Source organism: Crinia signifera, chromosome 3, assembly GCF_055691185.1.
Source record: "Crinia signifera chromosome 3, ASM5569118v1, whole genome shotgun sequence".
In the NCBI taxonomy this organism is placed as follows: Eukaryota; Metazoa; Chordata; class Amphibia; order Anura; family Myobatrachidae; genus Crinia; species Crinia signifera.
In genome coordinates, this window is record NC_139219.1 from 59958151 (window position 1) to 59974991 (window position 16841).

General features: G+C 43.9%; 1 protein-coding gene across 2 annotated transcripts in view; it reads left to right on the forward strand.

Annotated features, from left to right (window-relative positions):
* Window positions 1–16841, forward strand: part of LOC146063476 (uncharacterized) — a 44855-nt gene that overhangs the window by 10981 nt on the left and 17033 nt on the right. For both annotated transcript variants that reach the window (XM_083175881.1, XM_083175880.1), the window contains exon 3: window positions 16710–16841. In XM_083175881.1, coding sequence (XP_083032007.1) covers window positions 16710–16841 — 132 coding nt within the window. The remainder of the gene's footprint in view (window positions 1–16709) is intronic.

The following is a 16841-nucleotide window of genomic DNA, read 5'->3' on the forward strand; positions in this document are numbered from 1 at the left end:
ATTTACACTACACGGGAGCGCGCATTGTTATCACATCTGCATCGAATGTAGAAAAACCATTCAATGCCAATTCGATTTTCATGTGCATATCTCACCATGTGTTTGCTCTATAATGTGTTCACTGCAGTATTCGATTCGATGTCCATCTCCTGCCTGAAGCCTGTGTTGATATAATAGCAAATCTAATAGAATTCAAATGGAAAAAGCGAATAGAAAATAGTGGAGGTCAGAAAAGGAGTAGAAAAAATTCAGAGCAGGTCAAATAGTCCATATGTAATAGAAATCGAATCAAAAACGGAATTGAACCGTGTGTACGCACCATATATGCCTATTATTATGTAAAAGTTTTGTCACTTTTTTTGTTCTTGCACCTGCGGCAAACAATATGCCCCTGTGAAGATAAATATGGAAGACATTGTTTCTTCAGGGAAGGAAGGTGTCTGAAACTAGAGCTCTTTTCCTTAGGGGCCTACACACAGGGCAATTTCAGGGCATTTTCTAAGCTCAGCAGTGTCGGCCTGGGTGTAGACTCCATTTGTCTTCTTTCTTAATCTTCTATTAGAACTTTGATGTCTTGACTGTAACACACCTTTGGTTGGACTAGGCCTTATGCAGTGTTGTAAAGGAGGAATGAGTTGCGGTCTGTTGAAGAGGTCTATTTCCAGTATTTAGGGCCCTTGAGATCTACGTTCATAGAAAATAAAGACAATCTCTTTGAGGATAATACACAGAGCAGCAGCATCCAATGTCTCCCTTATGGGGCCTACACACATAGCTATTTTTAGCCAATGACCCTACATCGGTGTGTGTGTGGGGGCCATAGTGATAGCAATGCGCAGCCCCTTGCATCGCTGGTAGAATAAGAATGAGCAGGGACCGTAAATCTAATAATCGCGAGAGCACTGGCGCTGACAGCTCATTCAGTACACATCGCTGAGCTGAGCCGTGCTGATTGCTGAGTGATTTGAGCAATCTAGCATCACTCAGATTTGCTATGCACACTCACTATGGGCCTTATTCTGGTTGGTGCGGCCGGGCCGTACGCGTACGTTCCGGGGTTTTTAATGATCTGCGCATGCGTACCATCTCCAATGCGCAGGCGCGAACACTCCACAACGCTTACGGACGGGTCTCTCCGTGCGAAAAAACCTGTACGCGAGAGTACGGGCATTGGGGGCGGCATAGGGGCGTGATGAGGGGAGCGGCCGAAATAATGAGGGAAAATGGGCGTAAATATGGGCGTACACGGGGGTGTGCACCAAAAATGAACGGTGCTACTACCGCACGATCGGCTAAAGCACCGTTCATTTCGGACACAAAACAGGCGGCCGCCAACCGCCACTTCAGACCACCCCTACAGATACCGCATGCCAGCGTGCGCCTGGGTTTGCTAATTTACGCTGATTACTACTCAAACACATACACCTGAATGTAATAATCAATGCTGCAGTCTATTAAGTCCAAACCATGATTTCACTACCTGCAAGCCACACACAGCACTCAAACACATTGGAAGCTTATGTTTCTATACTTCTCGACATTTAAAGGTTTGTTTAATTTAAGGTAAGAATCTTTTTAAGACCTGCTTATATATGCTAAGGTAGGTATTTGTTAAACAGTTATACACATTCACTACGTGCTTTCACAGACTTTACACAGTAGCACACTCAATCTACACAAGTCGACATGTGTCAACGTGTTCACTCTAATACAAACATAGGTTTTGTATTTATGATACAATAACATAAACCACATCTAACAACTACAAAGGATGTTTCAGCAATGTTTTAAGCCCATGCCCACTATTTTGCACACAATCTTTGTATAGTACCCAAAATACAGACCTGTACCACTATCTGATCTGCTATGAATTGGATTTTACTACACTCTGGATGTAAGATGCCACCAATCACATTATTGCACTCACATCTCTCTAACAAAGGATTCCTACATCTGCTTATGACACTGTAAAATCATATATATGTACAAAGTTAAACATGTTTGTCCACAAGCAATTTTATCATGTTTGGCCGATTCACACATCTTTTTTTAGGAAGGACACATATGCATTCCTACACAAATGTCCCTTTTGACCCTTGTTTGTCTACCTCACCCACTCCATGAGGAAAGCATTGTTCTGGACCTGCTTTTACCTACTAATGTAGGAGCTACCTCACCTGCACACAAACTGCTTTCTCACCTATTAAGTTGCTCTGCACATGTGCTGACACAAACTAATTAGCAGGGAAAAGTTGGATAGGAACATGGGAATGGCCATGGAGAGGGTTACACATGGGAAACTTCTACCACACTTCAACAAATGCTCAAAAATACCCTGGTCAGTAAGTACACATAAATGTAGTATTTGTTTCACACAAGAAATTACACATACAACAATTGTGTTTTAATTGGTAAAATAAATTTATTTGCTGTTCAGCATCACAGCTTATTTGACACTTTAATGTCATAAATCAAATAAACAAATAAAATATACACAAAAATAAAAAAACAGCCAGAACAAGAGGTTGTATATCTCCAAACATGTGTTACCCTGCAAATGCAATGGTGAAAGAAATGGGGACACCAGAATACGTACTGCAACAACCAGGGTGAATACTAAGCAAGATACACACCACCAAAAATTTATCCTGCATTTGTAGAGGTCAAAATAAGAACTTTAATGCCCATGGCACGAAAATGGATCGATGGCCAACTCAGGAAGTGGATGTCCAGTGCAATTTAAACATTTGGGGTCCAACCACAGAGGAAGTGAACCAGGTCTCATTATTTGGGCCCTTTTTTCCCCTTTTTAGATGGGGCCTTGGGGACAGGGGCCTTTGGCTCAGATGGCTTGCGGCGTCTTCCCCTAGTGGACACAGGAGGGTCAGCAGAGGTGGAAGGTTGGGGAGCAGCTTGGGGTGGGCCAGCAGATGGGGGATTGTCCCTTAGGGACCTGGCGGTGGTCAGCAGCTCCGCAAGAATTTCATTCTGGCGGCTGAGGTGTTGGCCAATGCTTTGCATGCCAGCCGCCAGAGTGTCATTCATGCGGTTGAAGGCCTCACACTGCTGCCTGTTTGTGGCCTTCCAATCCGCCAGAATTTCCACAACCTGCTGCTGACGGACCGCAGCATCCACCCCTTGCTTCTCTATCCTCTCCAGCGTCACCATCAAGCTGGCATCCCATGTGTCCTGTGGCTGGGGGTGTTGTCTTGGTGGAGGCTGGACCACTTGCTCCACCTGTGGCTCTGCAGAGGAAGATGCTGCCGGTTCATCCTGGGTTTCTGCTTCTTCTAGGATAATAATTGAAAACAATGTCACCATCACATACGCACTAAAAAATATCTTACAAAATACAATGCATTACTGTGACTTACCATCAAAAGCAGCAGCAAAGACCTCCACCGGGAGCTCACTATCCATATTGGATATCCCCCTGACCTTGGCCACATCAATGACATCCAAGGCATCCTGCTCCAGGGGGGTATATTCCAAATTATCTGGCATAGGCCCCCTCCCGGTGGACATGCTGTGGTTGTACCGGTCAGTCATCTTCCTCTTCAGTGTCGTTTTGAAGTCTGTCCACCTACAAGTTTAAAAATACAAATATCACCATGAGATATGTGCACCACTGTGCTAGTGAACATCATGACTACGTGACATTTCCTAGTGTGGGTGATCTTATGTTTTTTAGCCATATGTGTCCCACACACACATTAATGTCTCCATTAGGAGGCATTTCAGTGTCTCATCTCATTCATTAGGCCACTAAATGCACATACATAGATCACTATGCAGAAATGACATCATCCATGGCCAAATTATGCACCTCCACCTGTTGTGAAACTACACATTCCACCATAGCTTGACAGTGTGGTTATTATGGAGTAATTTAACTATGGGATGGCATACTGGGATGTGTAGTTTCTCACCAGCTACATGTGCACAGTTTGGTCATTCTTGTTTCAGTAGCATCATATGGAACATGTTACAACAACTCTTTCAAAAACACACTTTCTCTTGTCCCATCACATACTTCACATACTTCACATGAGCAGAACTGTGCCCATAACCTCACATCACACCAATGGTGCATGTTTCATATATAAATGTGGGTTATTAGACATGGTTGTGTTCACATGTGACATTGAAGTGTAGCACTATCTACAAACACACCTTTCTATTATTCTCAAAACATACATGTAACATATGTACACACATATGACATTATCAGGGGGACAAACACACTTGCCTTTTCTTCACCGCTAGCCAATCTCTGACCACTGGTGACACCTGGTTCACTTCCTCTGTGATCTTGTCCCAAAGGTTTCTCCTTGCACTGGCACCCGGCTTCCTGGTTGGCAATTCTATCCATTCGCGTGCCCTGGGCACTAAAATTCGCAATTCTGCCTCTACAAATGCAGGGTTTCTCTTTTTGGTGGTGGTATCCTGCTCAGTCCTCACCCTAGATGTTGCAGCTCGTTTTCTGGTGGCCCCAGTTCTCTCACCATGCACCTGCTGGGTCACACCTGTTTGGAGAGATGCAACCTCTTGTTCTGGCTGGTTGCTTGGCCCTTATGGAGCTGGTGCAGTTTGAACAGGGCCTGTTAGTGAGGGGCCCGCTTGGTCTTGCAGGCTACTTCTCTCTTGGGCCCTCCTTCTCCGCTCCTGTTCCCTCTTCTGCAAAGCTTCAAGCAGGGATTCTGCTGTAGCTCTCTGTAGAGCGTCCTCAGCTGCGGAATCATCTGAGCTAGACATGTTTGCAGCAATTCTGGCCTGCATCTGACTGAATATTTATATGGTAATCTCCCGCCATGAACAAGGGGGCGTATATTTTTCCCCGCAATGTAGTTGCTAATTTACGCCGATATTTCCCGGCGATAATTCCCGCTTAAATTACGCAGGTCTCAACGCACCTGATCAATCACCTGTATATGCACATACACAGGTTGTGGAGCATTGTGTGCTACATGGTGAAATGTGTGCACCTGTCATTCCAATGATGAGTGTTGTCAGCTGGTATCTGTTGGAGTTTGTGTATGCTTTCTGAGTCACATTTCAAAACATCACGTTATAATGCTTTCCTTACATATGTAATGAGTATGAAATTGTCATACACCAACATGTTGCATTGTGCCTTTTTTAGCAGCGTATTTATTAGTAGACGGTTGCGTGTATTATTTTCAGCACACTGTATATACAGTACGTCTCTCCATGGAAATCGGTGTATTGTGCCCTTTTAGCAGCGTATTTATTAGTAGACGGTTGCGTGTATTATTTTCAGCACACTGTATATACAGTTCGTCTCTCTATACATTGAAAGCATGCTGTTGGTTATGGTGTGTGTATATCGGAACGGTCCGCGTAAATTTCTATTCGCATCCAGTTTGTTAATGTAAGAAGGATTAATAAAGTTAATACTAAACAAACAATTTTTTAGACCAATCAGCAAGCACCAAAAGTGATATATGTACCTGCAATTAATAACTGCGCCATTGCCAATATGACTTCAACCAGGGCTAGCGCGTTTTCTACCCAGGAGCTGGTGGCCTTGGTTGAGGTCATGGACCGGCGCCTGGGGCCCAGGGGCCCATATGTGTCCAACATGGACAAGCGGCGGGCATATAATGCTGCCCGCCGCCTAATCTACGCCCGGACTGGCGTCCGCAGAAGCCTGGCACAGGTTAAGCGCCGGTTGTCTGACCTGCGCCGGCGGCAGCCAGTGATGCTTTCAACAATTCGCCGCCATATTGCCCGATGTAAGTTTTTATTTACTAGTATGTCTGCGTTTTTTTGCAATGTTTTCTGTTCTTTTTATAAATATGTTCATGAGTATGTGGGTGTATATGGGGTGTATATGGGGTGTATAGGGGGTGTATATGGGTGTATAGGGGGTGTATAGGGGGTGTATAGGGGGTGTATATGAGTGTATAGGGGGTGTATATGGGGTGTATATGGGGTGTATAGGGGGTGTATATGGGGTGTATATGGGGTGTATATGGGTGTATAGGGGGTGTATAGGGGGGGGTTTAAGTAGTCGCTCTGTTTTTGGGTGTAGCATATCAATTAGTTTGCATGATAAATGTCTGAAATATAACAGCAATGATAATTTGTAAGGTTATGAGCATGACTAATGTGAATTTTTCTTTCCCCCATTTTTATGAAACCCAACCTTCGATTTCTATGCCATCAACATGAACATTTCAGCACGGGCAAGGGCACGCATGGAAGCCCGGGAGGAGGCAGCCCGGGAGCAGGCAGCCCGGGAGCAGGCAGCCCGGGAGCAGGCAGCCCAGGAGCAGGCAGCCCAGGAGGAGGAAGAGGAGGAGGAAGAGGAGGAGACATTGGGTCCTGCTGGTGACCACCCCATTTCCACATCCCCTTCCACCAGCCACTCCCCTACCCCCACCCCCTCCCCTACCCACACCCCCACCCCAACCCAAACCCCACCCCTACCCCCACCCCCTCCCCTACCCCCACCCCCTCCCCTACCCCCACCCCCTCCCCACCCCATTTCCAACCCCCCTACACCTCTCCACCACCCACCCCCAAACCTCTCCAATCCCCACTCCAACCCACTACCAGTATCCCAAGTCCTATCCCATCCCCCTTGCTCCGGACCCCCCCAACCACCGGACACCCAACCAGCGGCGAGCAGGATGGCTCAACTAGCCGTAAGTAAATAATGTGTCTAATGTTTACCTACACATTTCTACACATAAACAATCACAACAACCACATATGTGTATCCAACATCAACATTAGTTGCAACATATCACTGCAGGGCGACCATGAGGTGGGGCCTGTCCTTCTCCAGGAACAAGGGTCCCCTTGGTGGTTTTTTGGAGTGTGGCCATGCCTCACCCCTTGAATAATTGACATAACAGTACATCCAATGAGATATCCGACATTAGTGGTGTTGTAGTTATGTGGGTCCAGGTGTTGGGTAACTCCACTTCCCAGCATGATGTGCAACATTAATTTATAGATTGTTTTGTTCATAGTGTGTGAGGCCATGCGGATGCATGCTTTACAAACATAGCTTTAGGCCTATAATTTGTACCGCAATGTCCTAAATTTAAAATAGTAAGGAGTGCGTAAGCCGCAACAATGTCATAACCCTTAAATAGCACAGCCTAATTGTGAGGTTAGAGGTGAGTCCCCCAAAACCAAACTACCAATTGGGATACAGCATACATTCATCCAATAAGGAGTAATTTTTATATTTTTATGTAATATGTACAGTATGTGTGTGTAAACTGAATAGTATTTTGGACCATGTTTACAGCATACCCATCTTCAATGTAGTTTAAAAATGTATGTGGCCTTCACACTTAACTCACAACTTCTTATTATGTACAAATACAACAAACATTTGTGTATATTATATATTCAATATAATGTTTTTTTTCCTTCACTACAGACACTGAACAGCACCAGGAGGAGGTGGCACATATACTCCAAGAAATGTCAACAAAAAAAGATTACTGACAAACCCCTTGGCGCAGATAATGATCTTTCTCTCTGATCTCTCACCGATGTTTAACCATAGGATAAAGAGAGAGAGAGAGAGCACAATAGTGTAATACAGTCAAAAACCAATGTATAGTATGTGAGGTAACATTCCATAGGTTATGACTCGTACCGTGTGGGAAAGTCTACTTTTTAGGGTAGACTAATCTCGCATGAGGGGGAGCGGTCACGTCACTACCAAACGATTTTTCTCAAGTAAATCCAATTTTCACGTTTATAAAATGAAAGAAAGCAAGTATAGTGAAAGTACCGCTTTTATTCCATTAAAAACACAAATAAAACAAAGGTGTAAATGCTGACTCTCACCGAGTGAAGTGGTCTATGCGACATGCAATAGACAAAAAAGCAGATGTTATCAACCAAACAGGCGTCCCTGGTAGCTGGTCACTCGGGTGGGTACAGCAGTCCTCCTTTTCCTCCGCCAACGCGTTTCGAAACACTCCTGGTTTCTTTGTCAAGGCTTAAGGAGGAATGGTGTATAGACCCGTATATATACCCCTATCTGGGACAACCTAATGCCAGACAGGGACTCATCCTACTGAGCTAATCCGGGATTTTCCTATCTAAATAATGCCCCCCTCTTGCCGGGTTTTCGGCATGTACAAAAGTCACATGGTTTGCTGGAAGCGGAAGTGACGTGTGCGGTTCACCCACCGGGGACTTCCGCGTGTCACTGACGTTCTCTGTGTGTTCCGTCTTCACTCTGTATAGAACGGAAGTTGATGTGCGTTTCACTGGAGGGTATTGTTTGCGTTTCACCCTTCTTCCGGAAACCGTCTTGTAAAGTGACTTGTGCTTATATTCCATCAATTACACAGCAGAATCATGAAAGGAATATAGAAAAGGTGCATATTAGTAAAATGATTATAAAAAGATTATACAGATAAAAACGGCTATATATTATAAAAACCATTTTTGAAAAAGAATTAAAAGGATTTCATAAAAACTTTAGAATGCAATGTTAAAAATCTACATGAACCATTTAAGCTCGAAATCCTTATTCAGTCCTTTTGGAGCTAGAGTTTGATGATTGAAAATCATTTTCATTTCATTTTTAGCTAGAGATGCAGCTATGTCACCACCTCTGTTGCCATTTTTAACTTTTTTTAGAACATAAAAGTTTTTTAAAAATTCTGGATTACTTTGATGTTTTATCTTAAAGTGCAAGGATAGTGCATGGGTTTCAAGACCTTTCCGGATATTCCTGATATGTTCAGTTATCCTAACTTTAAAAGGTCTACTTGTCCTACCAATATAGAACAAGTTACACTGGCATTCTACTGCATAAACTACATTAACGGAATGACATGTTAAAAATTCTCTAATTACATGTTTCTTCTCATTAATATTAATTTCAGTGATTTTAGGGCCAAAATTATTTTTAACTGTCCTACAGCCCATACACGACCCACACCTATAAAAACCAGTGGATGTTATAATCGATTTTTTAGGAGAAGTGGGGCATAGACTTTTTACAAGTTTTGTTTTTAGATTAGGTGCCCTCCTAAAGATGCAGATTGGATTCTCAGGAACCTCTGCACCTATTAAGGGGTCTTTTTTAAGTAGACCCCAATGTCTCTTTATGATCTTTTTAATCTCATGATGTTGCGAGGAGAAGTTTGTCGTAAATGACCATTTGAATTTATCTGTTTGATTGGCCATTTTCTCGGTAGGTACTAGAAAACTTTCTTGTTCTATGTCTTGTACCTGGACAAGGGCATTTTCTACTTTTTCTGCATTATAGCCGCTTCTTAGGAACCTGTCCTTCATCTCACTCGCTTGTTCTTGAAAGACTGTCCGGTCAGTACAGTTCCTCCTAAGGCGTTTAAATTGGCCTATGGGGATACAGTCGAGCCATTTATCTTGATGGCAGCTGTTGCGGTCAATGTAAGCTTGGGAATCTGTGGGCTTGATGTAATTTTTCGTTTTAAGTACATTATTTTCCACATAGATCAAGATATCCAAGAAACTGACTTGCTCCTGGCTAATGTTAAAACTTAATTTAATACCTCTTTCATTCCCATTGAGGTATTGACAAAAGGATTCCAGGTCTTCTTTGCTCCCCCTCCAGAGGAAGAGGATATCATCGATATATCTCCGCCAGGACACCAGGTTTGCCTCGTATGGGTGGTGGGACCAGATGACTTCGGTTTCCCACTCACCCATAAAGATGTTAGCATAACTGGGGGCAAACCTGGTGCCCATGGCGGTCCCCCTCCTCTGGATAAAGAACTCCTCCTTGAAAATAAAATAATTATTAAACAAGATAAGTTCTATGCCCTCAATCAGGAAATTTTGTAATTTTGAATTCATCTCTGAATTTAAGAGGGTTTGCTTCACTGCTTGTACACCTTGGATATGGTTGATAATGGTGTATAACGAAGTTACGTCAGCAGTGACTAAAAAAAGGTTATCCTCCCATTCAACGGTTTTAATAAATCTGAGGACATCGGAAGTATCCTTCAAATGTGAACGATTTTTCACTACCATTGGTTGAAGGTGAACATCAATGTACATTGAAAGATTGGATGTAACGGAATCCACCCCGGAGATAATGGGTCTACCGGGGGGATGTACAGGGTCTTTGTGTACTTTAGGTAGAACGTAGATTGTCGGGATGATTGGACAATCTACGTTCAAGAATTTTACTTCTTCTTCCGAGATGACTCCTAATTTATTATATTTCGCTGTAAGATTTTTCGGTACTCTTTACTTAGAAGGGCGCCCACGATTTTGATCGTGGGCATCGTTAGTAAAAAATCTCGGGCATCTCGGGGATTGAATGCACTAAAAAATCGGGTGCGATCAACCGACGAGATGCCCGAGATTTCCCATAGGGAACAATGTTAAATGTCTCAATTGACCCAATTTTCCTGTTCAATGCCTCAATTGACCCGATTTTTCCATAGGAAACAATGTTAAATGGGCCACAGAGGCCAAATAGGCACCCTGAAGTGTATAATGGCCACCCGAATTGTTAACGCCACCCCACGATCAACGTCAACCCGATGCGTGGCGAGCGCAGCGAGCCCGCGAGGGGCGGCGGTACGCGTCCTACGACCTTTTCATACCCCCACTATCCACGTCGGCGTGGAGTTGAGAATAGAAAGTGTGGCGAGCGCAGCGAGCCACCGTGCCCGAAGCGTGGCGAGCGCAGCGAGCCCCGCGAGGGTACGCGGACAGCTGTGAAGCCCGCGAGGGGACGCGGATACCTGTGAAGGTATCCGCGTCCCCTCGCGGGGCTCGCTGCGCTCGCCACGCTTCGGGCTCGGTGGCTCGCTGCGCTCGCCACACTTTCTATTCTCAACTCCACGCCGACGTGGATAGTGGGGGTATGAAAAGGTCGTAGGACGCGTACCGCCGCCCCTCGCGGGCTCGCTGCGCTCGCCACGCTTCGGGTTGACGTTGATCGTGGGGTGGCGTTAACAATTCGGGTGGCCATTATTCACTTCAGGGTGCCTATTTGGCCTCTGTGGCCCATTTAACATTGTTTCCTATGGAAAAATTGGGTCAATTGAGGCATTGAACAGGAAAATCGGGTCAATTGAGACATTTAACATTGTTCCCTATGGGAAATCTCGGGCATCTCGTCGGTTGATCGCACCCGATTTTTTAGTGCATTCAATCCCCGAGATGCCCGAGATGGGCGCCCTTCTAAGTAAAGAGTACCGATTTTTCAGTAAAGTGAGGATCTTCTGGGTGGGGTCACCACGCACTTTTTTATATGTGTCTTGGTCGGAGAGTTGCTTGTAGATTTCTCCTTCATAGTCCTTCTTATCCAGAAGGACTATTCCTCCCCCCTTGTCAGTAGGTTTAATGATCAAGTCCTTATCTTCTACAAGGGACTTAAGACCTTTCCTCTCTTTAAAGGTTAAATTTTGAGTCACCTTATTTGTACTCAATTTTCTTACGTCATCCATCACCAGATTGTTGAATGTTTCCAAAAAGCAACCCTTTAAATGTGCTGGGTAAAAAGTAGATTTTTGTCTAAAATTTGGGGCATTGAAGTCGAATTCCTCATTGGTTTCTTTCCCATGAAAGAATTTCCTGAGGGTTAATTTCCTCAGGAATTTTTGGACATCGATGTAAACATCGAATTGGTTGATGGGGCTAGAAGGGCAGTATTTGAGCCCTTTTTCCAGGAGCGCTCTTTCTTCTTGTAGCAATAAATGATTGCTCAAGTTGAAGATCTTTATTGTCCCCTTCTCTTCTTGGTTGGGAGCAGCTTCCACTGGATTTTTCTTCTTCTTTTTCTTTGTTTTTTTCCGGGTATTCTTCCTTCCCCCTCTTTTTCCCCGAGTGGTTCTTACTACCTGTTTCCCTCTTTCTGGTGGCGTCTCTCTAAAAAACGCTGATTGGGTCTCCTAGGTGAGTAATTATTCTCCAGGTTTGCGAACCTATTAGACAGCGAGATCTCATGTTGTCTATCATTCTCCCTCTCATAATGATGGGGTTCTCTTCTTTGTCTCCAGTCTCTAGATTGTATTTCTTCATTACCTTGATAGTTGAATCTTTTATTTTGATGTCTTCTATGGTCAATTTTCTTCCAACTCGGTGTAGGAGTTTTCATGTTCCCTTGATCCAACCTATTGGATTCTTGTTGTCTCTTGTGCCTAAAGTTTTTTGCCGGAGTTTTAACCGGTTTTACCTTAGGTCTGACTGGAGTTTCTCCTATTTCAATTGGGGGGATATCTGCAGGTTCTTTAGGGTTCGCTAAGTCTCTCTGAAGTTTCTTTAACTTCCTATTAATGAGGGTGCTCTCGACTTTCTCGATTTTCTCACAAATCTTTTCCTCTTTTTCTTTGTATTCTTTCTGTTCTTTCATTGGGACAGATAGCTTTTTTAATTCTTTGATCTCTTCTTCTAATGTGTGGAGATCATTTTTCCGTTCATGAATGATTAGCTGCATTAATTCTAATGAGCACTTAAACAGTGTCTCCTCCCACTTTAGTTTAAATTGCTCATTAGATGAATTAAAACTAGCGACTTTGGTTACTCTTAGACCTTTCGGTATAATTTTAAGTGCCTCATATTTCTCTAGGGTGGCTATTTCCCACCAGAGTTTCGTTTCTTTTATTAGTGCTCTTTCTAGTTTAGAGAGAATACCTTCTAGACTTTCATCAATGACAACAATCTCTCTTGTAGGGTCATTAAATACATTTTGTAGTCTGTTAATTCTACTTTCTCTCAATTTAAACATTTATGCTGCAAGGTCCGGTACTTATGTAGTATCTGGGCTGCCGATTTCTAAATCGGGTCGGATCGGGAGATCGCATCGCATCGCATGCGACCATGCGATTCGATGCGATGCGATGCGATGCGATGACCCGATTTTTCCATAGGAATCAATGTTAAAATGGACTGAGTCCATTTTAACATGGAATTCAATGGGAAAAATGGGTCCTTTTCATACCCCTACTATCCAAGTGGGCATGGAGTTGGATATAAACCTGTGGCGAGCGTAGCGAGCCACCGAGCCCGAAGCGTGGCGAGCGAAGCGAGCCCCGCGAGGGGACGAATACCGTCCCCTCGCGGGGCTCGCTTCGCTCGCCACGCTTCGGGCTCGGTGGCTCGCTACGCTCGCCACAGGTTTATATCCAACTCCATGCCCACTTGGATAGTAGGGGTATGAAAAGGACCCATTTTTCCATAGGAATCATTTTAACATTGATTCCTATGGAAAAATCGGGTCATCGCATCCGATATCGGATGCGATGCGATGCGATGCGATATCGCATCGCATCGCATCTGATTGTATGCCTTAACTTAAGGCATACAATCAAAAAATCGGCAGCCCAGATACTACATAAGTACCCAAGGTCCTATCCAAAACAGGTGAATTTGGACAATGGAACAATGGGGGTAATTGGAAGGGTCCTTGCGCTATTTGCTGCCGGTGGGTTTAGATAAAGAGAGAGAGAGAGAGAGAGCACAATAGTGTAATACAGTCAAAAACCAATGTATAGTATGTGAGGTAACATTCCATAGGTTGTGACTCGTACCGTGTGGGAAAGTCTACTTTTTAGGGTAGACTAATCGTTTGGTGGTGACGTGACCGCTCCCCCACATGCGAGATTAGTCTACCCTAAAAAGTAGACTTTCCCACACGGTACGAGTCACAACCTATGGAATGTTACCTCACATACTATACATTGGTTTTTGACTGTATTACACTATTGTGCTCTCTCTCTCTCTCTTTATCCTATGGTTAAACATCGGTGAGAGATCAGAGAGAAAGATCATTATCTGCGCCAAGGGGTTTGTCAGTAATCTTTTTTTGTTGACATTGTATTCCTGTAAGGTTGGTGAAGCCTATCACTGATTTAAACCCAGCGGCAGCAAATAGCGCAAGGACCCTTCCAATTACCCCCATTGTTCCATACTCCAAGAAATGTTCCTGACCATCCTGTACCTGCATATTCTTTTCGCCCAACTGCAGGCCCTTGTTTATTTTTTTTTTATATTTAAATTTTATATTATTAATAAAAAATGTTGATGTTCAGTTAGAAGTTGCCTGTGATTTTCATCATAAATATGTGAGAGGGTTTGTAAGGGCAGGTATATACAGATGTATAATGTAAGTTATATTGGTAATTTGAGGTAAGGGGTAATGAATGATGTGTGAATGTGTGTGTTTTGGGGTGAAATAACACATAGTGAAAATGCATGAATGTTTAATGTTGTTCGATTAAAACATCACACATAACATCAGGGTAGGTATACATGTTACACAATTTGGACAAACTAATTATGGACATAATTTAGTACATACACACAAACACCAACATAAATTTATTTACAAGTAAAAGCAATGTGGGGACACATAGATAGTGATTAAAATGCCACATTAGAACATAACAAATATGCATGTAATGAGGGTTAAAATGTTGTTTTATTAGGGTCTTTATTAAGGTAGACAATTGAGTTAATAGAAAACAATAATTGAATAACAATTAGAATAATTAATTAAGTGTCTGAATTATAGTTGAAAGGCAAGATTTGCAGGTCCATACATGTGAAGGGTATGCCAGCGTACACGGACGTACGCTCACTCTCACGAGCGGTGACATAAGCTGAGTTTTCCATTGAAAACAATAGGGACCCGTCCGTGCAAGCTGGCGTATGCTCAGATAGCCGCAAGAAGTCGGTGGGAAGACGGACGAGAGACGTCCGTAAACGGTGGCGTACGCTCTGTTGTACGCCAGTTGTCGGAGTCTAAGGGCTGATCCGTCCGTGTACGTTGGCGTACGCTCAATTGTACGCCACTCCCCTTAGGCGTTGTTTCTGGCCGTACGTATGCGGCTGATTTGTGGGTGGACTTAACCCCAACGGCCGCGTACGGAGAGCGTACGTTAATATGGAACGTACGCACGTTTGGCCGCACCGATCAGAATAACCTCCTATGTGTGTAGGCCCCTAAAGGAAGAACAAGAAAACAGGATTTTTGTATTTGACGATAATCCTTTTATCTGATTCCATGGGGGACAATGGATACCCTCCCCCACACTCCTTTCTACTTGGTGTCTATGTTGATAGTAGTGTTGTTAGGGGTTCTGTATCATAATCTTTGGGTTTTGTTATTCAACAGTATTTTATTCTATTCCTCCTTTACTTCTACCCCTAATCCTTTGGAATTTCTTAGTTTAAAACAGATTTCAGGATTTAGATCAGTGTTTTTCAACCTCTGTGTTGTGGCACATAGTGTGCCTTGAGCTGTTGTCAAGTGTGTCCCCAGATCTAGAGATGCCCAAACCAGTTTACCGCCACCACCAGTTCTGCTGTTTTTTACTGGTCTCTTCTTTTCATGTAAAGGGCCAATGTATTTTATTTTTTTGTTACCTGTGAGGACCCATGTGAATTTTTTTTATATGGGGGCCGATAGGTTTGTTGTTTTTTTCCTGTGGGGGGGCAATGTGTTTTGCCCTGTGGGGATCTTATGGTGTGCCTTGGCAATTTTAAAATCGTATTTAGCACACTAAATACGATTTTAAAATTGCCAAGGTAAAAAGGTTGAAAATCACTGGATTAGAGGGTGAGCAGCCTAGCAGAGTATTTTACAGGGCTGCCTTTAGAGGGGACAGAAACAGGGGGCCGCCCTTGGCTTTTACATAGTGTAGATGGATGGAACCATCTATTACTGTGGTGTGGGGTCCAGGTCCAGGCAGCCGCTGGCACTTGCTGAAGCTGCATGGTACAATTAATAGTTATATTGAGACAATGTCTCAATTTTTTGTTCGCGCTGCATCACTGTCACATGGAAGAGCCTGCCACAGTGTGAAGAGGACAGCTGCAGCCAGGAGATACAGGAGAATTAAAGTGTCTGTAGGCTACAAGAGCTAGAGGTGTATATATATATATATATATATATATATATAAGGGGGCTACCTGTAGACACAGAAGGGGAAGGGGGCTGTAGACACATAAGGGGGATGCCTAAAAAGATAGAAGGGGAACTGACTGGAGAGACAGAAGAAAGGCTGATGGGAGGCTGGCTGGAGAGACAGAAGGGAGGCTGGCTTAGATTGACAAGCGAGGCTGACTGGAGAGACAGAAGGGAGGCTGACTGGAAACATAGAAGGGAGGCTGTCGGGAGACACCAAATCAAGGCTGGCTGGAGGAACAGAAGGGGGATGCCTAAAAAATACAGAAGGGGAACTGACTGGAGGGACGTAAGAAAGCCTGAAGGGAGGCTGTCTGGAGAGACTGAAGGGAGGGTGATTGGAGAAACAGAAGGCTGGCTGGAAACATGGATGGGAGGCTGTGTAGAGACACCAAAGTGAGGCTGGCTGGAGAGGCAGAAGAAAGGCTAGCTGGAGACACAGGAGGAGATACAGAAACATGGGAGGTGAGGCTGTATAGAACTGGGGAGAAGTGGCTGGAGAATTTCTCAACTGCCATTATTACTGGCACATTACTAACCCCCCCCCCCCCCCTAACTGTGCTACTGGACATGCACTGTTAGGGGCAAAGTCTATTTTACCTTTGGGGAATAGGGGACCGGGGTCACCACAGACTTTTTCGCCTGGGGGAAGTGTGCTTGCCTATTTTGCTACTCGGGCCCCATCACCTGCGTTAAACCAGTCTCCAATATTCCAGATGGAACCAGAGAAAATGAATTAATGGCAACTACTAAATTTTGCGCCATAATGCCTATGAAAAACATTTGTGTGTCTTCCTAGGTGTCGTCCGAAGAAGAAAGCTCATTGCTGTCAAACCTAAAATCTTTAAAAAAAGAAAATTGCTTCCTCCGATCATCCCTTCAAGAAAAAGAGAAATTGGTCAATGAACTAATCTTAACCATTAAGACTAAG